The sequence below is a fragment of the Gavialis gangeticus genome, unplaced genomic scaffold (genome assembly GCF_001723915.1).
Source record: "Gavialis gangeticus isolate Ggan-Ray unplaced genomic scaffold, GavGan_comp1, whole genome shotgun sequence".
In the NCBI taxonomy this organism is placed as follows: domain Eukaryota; kingdom Metazoa; phylum Chordata; order Crocodylia; family Gavialidae; genus Gavialis; species Gavialis gangeticus.
This window is the reverse complement of record NW_017729014.1, coordinates 13,824,301-13,832,472: the sequence shown is the minus strand read 5'-3', so window position 1 is coordinate 13,832,472 and position 8,172 is coordinate 13,824,301. Positions and strand designations below refer to the sequence as shown.

The 8,172-nt window shown below is 57.0% G+C and overlaps 1 protein-coding gene across 1 annotated transcript in view; it reads left to right on the top strand.

Moving 5' to 3' along the window:
• NOC2L (NOC2 like nucleolar associated transcriptional repressor) overlaps positions 1 to 8,172 on the top strand; it is a 94,655-nt gene that overhangs the window by 42,960 nt on the left and 43,523 nt on the right. The window contains exons 15-16 of the mRNA XM_019511553.1: positions 4,738 to 4,851; positions 5,252 to 5,353. Coding sequence (XP_019367098.1) covers positions 4,738 to 4,851; positions 5,252 to 5,353 — 216 coding nt within the window. The remainder of the gene's footprint in view (positions 1 to 4,737; positions 4,852 to 5,251; positions 5,354 to 8,172) is intronic.

The window sequence follows — 8,172 nt, the reverse complement described above, 5'->3', positions numbered from 1 at the left end:
CTTCTGCCGTTTTCTCTCTCTCTCAGCCCCTGCCAGCCTGCCTGAGCGACAGAGGCATCTCCTCCCTGCTCAGCAGGGTGCTTTCGGGCTCCAAGAGATAAAGCATTCCCCTTTCTTCCCATTTCACCCTCACGTAGACCTCCCCCCTACCCCCCCGCCCCCCATGGCAGGCTGGTGACAAGCTGCGTATCGGCCTCAGCCAGGCATTACCGCACCGCACGCTGAACTTCCTCCTGGCTTCCGCAGGCCTCCGACCGCATCCGACGCTGCCGCGTGTGCAAGGCGCTGCCTCGGCTTAGCCTGGCCAGGCCGGGGGCTGAGGGGAGGGGTGCTGTCTTGGGTGCTCGTTCAAAATGCCGCCTTGCCTTTGAGAAGGTGGGGTGATCAGCATGCAGGAAAACCCTTTCATCTCTCTGCATCCGCCACATCCATTCCCCCACGCTCCCTTCCCCCACATCATCCATTGGGTGCTTCAGTAGAGCATTTCAGGGTGGGCTTTTTTTGGTCTTTGTCCATCTCCGTCCTCCTTCCTCTCAGCATGGAAGTGCATGAGCTCCCTCCCAGCCCCCTCACAACTTTGCCTCTGCAGCCAGCCATCCTCCCTGAGGTGGCAGCGTGGGATGGTTATCCCCAGCGGGGAAACTGAGGCACGGAGAGTTGATGGAACTTGCTCAAAGTGACCTGAAGAGCGTGTGGCTGAGCCGCAAGGTGAAGCCAGGTTTCCCTAGTCCCAGCTCACTTTCTTAATGATAAGATCATCTCTACAGACCCGGGCAGACCCATACACAGCCCAGTTTCCAGGGCAGGGTGAGGCGGAGGGTCCTTTAGAGCCTTGGTGGTCCCAGGGGCTGGACTCTGGAGCTTGCGGCACCGTCGTTGTTTGCGTTTTTTGGCTCGGCTGCAGCCGACATCTTTGTGTGGGGAGCGCCCTGTTTGCAATGCCAGAATTCGGGTTTTCCGAAGCGGCAAGTGTTTTTTTTTGTTTGGTTTTTTTAGCTGGCGGCGAGAGGTGATAATGCTAATTCCACCCCCGGTGCAATCAAGGCAACCCACCGCTCACCGCCTCTCCCCCTTCCCCCGGCCCCTGTCACCGCAGAGCCTTCAGGAGATGTCAGATTGAATGTCTGTGCGATTCCTCTAGGCACAGGAATTCCCCAAGCCCCTGCCACTGGAAATGAGAGCCGGCTTCTTGATTCATCCTGACAGGGACTTCTGCTCCTCAGCAGAGGCAACCAGCCACAGCGCCGCTCGGGCCTGGCCCTTCCAGGAGGGGGATCGGCTGGGAGAAGCTATCTAAAAATTGCCTTTTTGTGCTGCTGAGGCAACGGGGAGGGGAGGGGAAGGCCTATTTCGGATTCTTCCCCTTTCAGGGCCGCACGTTCCCAGCGCTTTCTCAGCGCTTCAATTATTTTGTGACAGGAGCTTGTTTCTGCAGCGAGAGAATTGGCGGCTCGACCGCTGGAAGGCAAGTGTGGGTAAACAAGGTGGAAATCTCCCCATGGGGAGGCCTGGCGTGCCAATTTAAAATTAGCTGCTCCTCCAGGGGGGTGGGGAGCAGGTTAGCCCTGCCACGCGGAGAAAGGCAGGAGCTTTTCACTCGGCTGACACTCAGATGGCTGGAGTTTAGTCTGGGCTGTGCAGTGGGCTGTTCAGAGAGGCTCCCGGGTGTGTGCGGAGGGGGTGGGAGGGGAAGGAAGGAAGGAAAGGTGCTGGTTGTGTCTCTGAGGCTCTCAGCCGAAGCAGGGGCAGTTGATAACACCGGGCTTTGTAGATGGCACTTCTCAGCCATGAGAGGGCAAAGATGCAGCCACGGTCATCTTGACTCCACAGATGGAGAAACTGAGGCAGGGAAGAGTCTTGCCACAGTTCACACAGGCAGGATGCCGGCTCCGCACCTCACAAATCCCAGACCCTCTCTGCTGCGGCTGTGGCCCCAGGCTGTACGTGCTACGGAAGAAGCATGTCCTCTGTCCACATCGCCACGCTCCTTAGCCCATGTGTTGGGATACAGCAGAGGTGGGCAAAATGCGGCCCATGGGCTTGCCCCGGCTGCCTGTCATGCGGCCCTTGATGGCTTGCCAAAACTCAGTAAGCGGCCCTCTGCCTGAAAATTGCCCACTCCTGGGATAGAGGCTGAGAAGAGGATCAGGCTGAGAAGACCGCCCCCACCACACTAGTCCCAGGGTCTTGAACTGCGTCTGGGCTGACACGGGAGAGAAGAAGGGAATTCGCACTCAGGGCACCTAGCTTTGGGATGTCCAAGCATGATGCTGACAGACCTGGACAGAGCTGTAAGGCAGCAGAAGCAGGATGGGGACGGCCAGGAGTGGAGAAACTGTGTTTGCACCATGGTGGGGTTTGGCATCGTCTAGGCTGGTATGGGCCAGGGACTCTTTGGCAGTGTGGGGTACAAATGAGTGACCTGCAGGTGGGGCAGGACTACTGTACTCCCCGCAGTCTGCTGTCATCAGCCTGGTTGACTGGTTTTCTCTGCCTCAGCCTGGTTGACCTGAGACTTTCCTGTCTGCTCCCTCTACGCGTCCTTCCCAGCATGCCTCCGCTGTCCCTGCCCCCAGCCTGGGCACAAGCCTCCATCCCTCCTGCCGTGGCCATTCCCTCAACGCACATCCAGCTCGGCTGCCTGGCCTCTCCGGCGAGTCATCTGCCCGCCCGCCCCCGCTCTGCCGCCAGCATGCACGGCCCTGCCGCCTGGCGCTGTAATGTGTCTGACCTTGGGGATCAATACTGCTGTTTTGGCCAAAGAAATAACCGTGCATAACGAGATTTATAGCATCGATTCCCCAGGCCCAGGGCTCTTTGTTTTCACAAGCCACCAAGCTTGTCCCTCCCTCCCAAATAAACCGGGGCTGACAAATCAAATGCAAAGCATCGATTGCTCACTGTGCACGTTTCTGGCCTCGGGGCAGCCAGTGACCTGGACCCTCCTGCCTCAGCAGCCAGAGCACGACCTGCCTTGCCCCTCTGCCAGGGCTGGGGAGGGGGGTACCAACTGCTGGTGTGATGCCTACCAGGCATCCTTGTCGTGTGGGATTGCAACGGGGATGTGGAGCCTCCGCTGCTGTTGGGTATGTGGGCTGGGCTGGACCAGGCTAGCAGGATAGAGAGCTTTTTGCCCCCTCACTGAAGGTTGCCTGTCCAGGAAGGTTGGCAGGGGTGGGCAGTTTATTGGGCCTTTGTGAAAACAAGCCCCTGTCTAGCTCCCCAAATCGTCCCCCATTAGGTCAGTTGTTGGTGTCTCTGCCACAGCAGCCCAGGATTGACCCGGGCGCATGGTCCCTTCTGCCATGCTCCTGAGTGCTTGGGCAGGGGCACGTGGTGTGCCACCTTTCACTGCAGCTCCCTGTCCTGGAGGGTGTCATTACTCAGAGCTGACACTACCTAGATCCCAGTACATGCCTCATGTCGTGGCTTTGGCCCCCCCCAGAATAGCCCAGGGTGTGCCAAGGATCGCCCACGACTGTCAGGGCAGCAGGGAACCAGGCTGGGTTCCCAGGAAAGCTGTTGGGTTTCCAGCGCATTTCAGCTCCTGGGGATGGCACGTCCTGCAGAGAGTGACCTTTATGGGAAGCTAAGAATAGAGACTCTTGTCAGCCCATTTCCCCACATCCCCCAAGGGAAGCTGGAAAGCTCCTCCCTGTGTGTGGGGCAGCAGGAGCAGGCTGCGCATGCCTCCGCCTTGGTGCCAGGCACGAAGGTTTGAAATGAATACAGCTTTTAATGAAAACCACACTGGAGGGGTTGCCTCAGAGAGCCCCATCACCCTGTCCTGTCAACCTGCCCTTCCAGCACTTGCTTGGGGAGGGCTGGGAGGGTCATATCAAGGACCCCAGCTGGAGGGTTGACATTGTGAGCCTGAGCATTGGGGTTTGGGTCAACCTCGTGGTCTGGGAGACCTCTGTTTCCAGAGGAGGGGGTGACCCTGGAAAGCCTGGCCCCTGGAAAGGGACAGGTTTCTCCCATGTGTCCCCGGGATTCATGCATTCATATGTAAAGGGCACCAGGATGTTGGTGACAGACTGGCCTTGGCTGCGCCAGTTGGAGACACTTAGGAGGAGACTATGCATACAGGGGCCTTGTTACCCAGGCTGGCCAGCCTTCATGCTCCCTAGGGGGAAAGGGGAGAGGTTGGTTTTAGTTGGAAACAAAAGGTTAATAGACATGGGGGGGTGTTTTAATGAGACTGTGCGGAAGGCTGTGCTGGGACCTTGCCAGCATGAAGCAGCTTATTACCTCAGGATGGCTTGAATATTTTCAGGCCTTAATAAAACAGCTGAGCTTTGGCAACTTGGGGCAAACTTCAGATTTCCTTGGGTCATTGCTTAACACAGATTTTGCTGCCCTTTGTGCTGCTGCAGCAGCTATTGCACATGTGTGTCCAAAGCTCTGATGGGGCAAGACACTTGCTCTCTGACTTGCACCACTCTTCTGTCCGGGTGAGATTAGGTCTCTCGGGAGGGACTGCAGGGTACTGGATAGAGCAGGGCAGTGGGAGTCACGGTGTCTGGGCTGTGTTCCTAGTTCTGCTATTGATTCTGTGACTTGACTGAGTTGCCTCGCCTCTGCTTGTCTCAGTGTCCCTGTGTATACATGCAGTATTGGCCTGTCCCTGGGAGTCATTCCAGTGCCACCTGTGGCTGCCTGGTCTTTCCATAGGAGGCCTTGTGCTCCCTCTTCCCAGTGCCACCATCTTTACATCGGCTGCTTCCTCTCTTGCAGATTTTCCAGCAGGTGGATTTCAATAAGAAGCCAGGCCGCATGAGCTTGAAGCCCATCAACTTCGCTGTGATCCTGAAGCTCTCCAATGCCAATCTGCAGGAGAAAGCCTTCCGAGTGAGTGCAGACCCCTTCTGTGGGGAGTTTCTGCCTTCCCGAGGGGGTCACTCTGTAATGCACGGTGCAGCTAGACCAGTCACGTGTTTGTCTCTTGTGCTGTGTTGAGGGGTATATCAAGTAAGGGGGCTTGTTCCCCCAGCTCACATTCATGAAAATCCCAAGCAGAGACCAGTAGCTTTGTGCCCGGTTCAGCTAGGGCAGCTGATCCTCAAGGAGCATGTGCAGTGCATCCAGGGTCCCCTTATGCGGTGTCAGAAGGGTTCAGCTCTGCTAGCCCATGACTCCTTCCACCCAGAACCTTAATCCTGGCCTGGGAGTTCAGGACCATGGCACAGTATGCCATGTACTGGGATTTGGCTCTGATGTCATTGCTCTCTATTTCTACCCCTCTCCCCAGGATGGACTCATTGAGCAGCTGTATGACCTGACTCTTGAATATGTCCACAGCCAAGCCTACAGCATTGGGTTCCCAGAGCTGGTCTTGCCAGCAGTCATTCAGGTAAGGTGCTGTATGCCAGGACAGACTTGCCCCTTGTAGTTACATGGTACATCTGAATGGCACAGGTAGCTGCTGGTGTCCCCTCTGCCCATGATTTTTCCCTTGGCATGTGTCTGTTTAGGTGGAGTAGAAACATGGAGATTTGGGGACAACAGGAGAATGGGCTTTAATGAGGAAGAGGCTCTGTGCTTTGCCTGTCTTTTGGGAGACATGATGGGGTGTGCAATTGCTGCAGGCATGTTCATGACTAACACATGCACATTGGCTTCTGGTACACCAGGTCTGTCCACACTGCTGTGTTGTCCCAGGACAGGCCTGAGCTGGGATCTAGGGCCTGGGAAGAGTAATCCTCCTGTGCCCCAAAGCCCCTCCTGCCCTCCCCACAGGATAGCATGGTCGCCCCCAGCCTTTCCTGTAGTTCTTTGACCTGGGGCCTCCCACTCCTCACACATGCCACCATCTTTCCCTGTGTCCCTGCACATGTCATACCTTGACAGCAAGCTCTCAGTCCGTTGCGTATCTCCCACAACATTGTGCCCCCGCTAACACACTAAGCTCTCTGGTCACTGCATTGCTTCCTCATTGGGACTGATGCATATTAGACGGGCTAATTCCTCGTTAATAGGAGGATGGTGTTTAAGAAGCAGCGACTCCTTGGTTCTGAGCAGCTTCAACTCCTGCGTTTGTGCTCCCCTGCCCCTCACTCATCCACCACCCAATTTTGATCGCTTGAGTGCTGGATGCTGGAAGAGACCTGGCTTAGCAGTGCTGCCCTACTCTTGCCCTGTGAGCCCATGCATCATTGCTTTGTGTAGGTGCCATTGGCTCATGTCTCTGTGTACCTTGTTGCTATGATGCCTCTGGCTGCAACGGGAGTGACTTCCTGGCTGGGGACCGTTGGCTATTTGGGGGGCTCTTTTGCTCATCTCTGCAGCATGGTGCAGACAAGCCTCTATCAGTGCCTGGTTGTTGGCTGGGGTCCTGTGCCTCGACAAGGCCCTTGCCAAGCCGGTGCTGCGTTGCATTGGCTGATAGGAGGTGACGGGCTCTCCCTGCAGGAGGAGAGCTGTCCCCGTGTTCACCCGTTGATAAGCGGAGGAGGCACAAAGCCTTTTGCTTCCAGCCAGCAGCTGCGGAGAGCAGCGGAGCCGCCGGAGCCACCGCGTGACTGGAATGTCTGCCGGCCCCCGGCTGCCTGTGACTTCCAAGCATGCCCCCAGCCCTGCCCGCATTTCTGCGGATAGCAGATTCGCTGGATAGCTTTTGTGGCCATGGGTAGCTGCAGCCTCCAGAGTGTCTCTTGGGGGCTGGGGTCGGCTTCCTGAAGGCTTGGGGTGCCGAGGTGGCAGGCTGCGTCCCTGGGACACTTCCAGAACAGCTATAAAAATCCAGCTGTCCTGCCGCCTTCCTCCCAGTTTGCTCACTGGCACCCCTCCCGCCTCGTCGCGGGGGTCGGGTTCCAGCTGGCACGGGGCACGCTCATCGGCCTCTGGCAGGCGGCTTGGGGAGCAGCCCGGCTGTACTGACTCCAAGCTGAACTTTTACAGCCTCCTTGCCTGGAAGGCAGGAAGCGCAAGGGAAGATCAAAGGGAGGCAGTGCCAGGAGGAGGGAGATGCTTCAAAGGCTTCTGTTCTGCCTGGCGGGTTGGGAGCGATGCAGGGCTGCCACCCCGACGCCTCCTCAGGGCAGGGCTGGACTCTAGGGCATGGGCTGGGCTGGCTGCTCCTGAGCCCCACGAGCTGCCTGATGGTCGGGCTGGAACGAGCGCTCCTCTGGCAGGCACCCAGCAACGCAGACACGGAGCTGGCGGGGAGAGACGCCACCATGCAGGGGGATGCCGGGGAGAGGGCGTGATCTGCAGCCAGACTGCTGCTTGCCAAATGCCTGGCCTGGTCCTCTCCCTCCGTGCTTTGGTGTGGGGATCGGGCTTGGTTTGGGCTGCCCGGGACACGCAGGCCCTGGCTGCTCCAGCTCATTTATAGCATCTTGTGTTGTTTCCAGCAAGGAGAGCTGGGTTTTTGCTGTGGTCTCCACTGGTATAAACCATTGGTGTTTAAGGCTGGCAGGTTGACAGAATCAATCCTGCTAATCACTGGGCTGCTTAGCTGGGAACTGGTGTGAGATGTCGCTCGTTGCACATGCACAGCCTTTAGTCTGGTGGATACAGCCAAGCTGTTTGGCAAAGTGGACATGCACACGCATGTGCACACGCACACCCCTTTTCTGCTCCTGCCTTCCTGGCCCTCTCTGCCTCCAAACACAGGAGTCAGGGCAGGAGCAAAATCTCGTCCCCTCTTGTTACTATCCACAGCAAGTTGTGGTGGGACAGGGGCAGGGGAGGGGATGAGCGCGTGATGCTGAGCTGCATAGATAGTGCTGGAGATTTTGCAGGATTTCTGGCGACACTTCTGCGACGAAAGAAAAATGATAATGTACGTTGTGGCGGATGAAATGGATCTGGGGCTGCAGCTGCTGGGATCCAGGGAGATAAATAGAATGACAAATGCGTCCCTCGGTGAAGATAAATATGCAGCACCTATGAAGATACATATTTTAGAGGGAATTGGGGGGAGGGGTTTGACTAGCAGAAGAATAGTTTTTCTGACCAAGTTTTTCTAAGCAAAACGTTGGGAGTTGCGCTGGGGGGGGCATGATTTATTTTAGTCCTCTGCCTTCTGAGTTTAGTTTGGATAATGCAGGGGTGTTCATCACCTTGGGGGTGTGAGACAGGGACACAAGGGAGGACCCTGCTGTGGGACACCGGGAAATAATGTGTTTGCTCACATATATCACTGCCCCCCGGCCCCCCCCCCCCCCC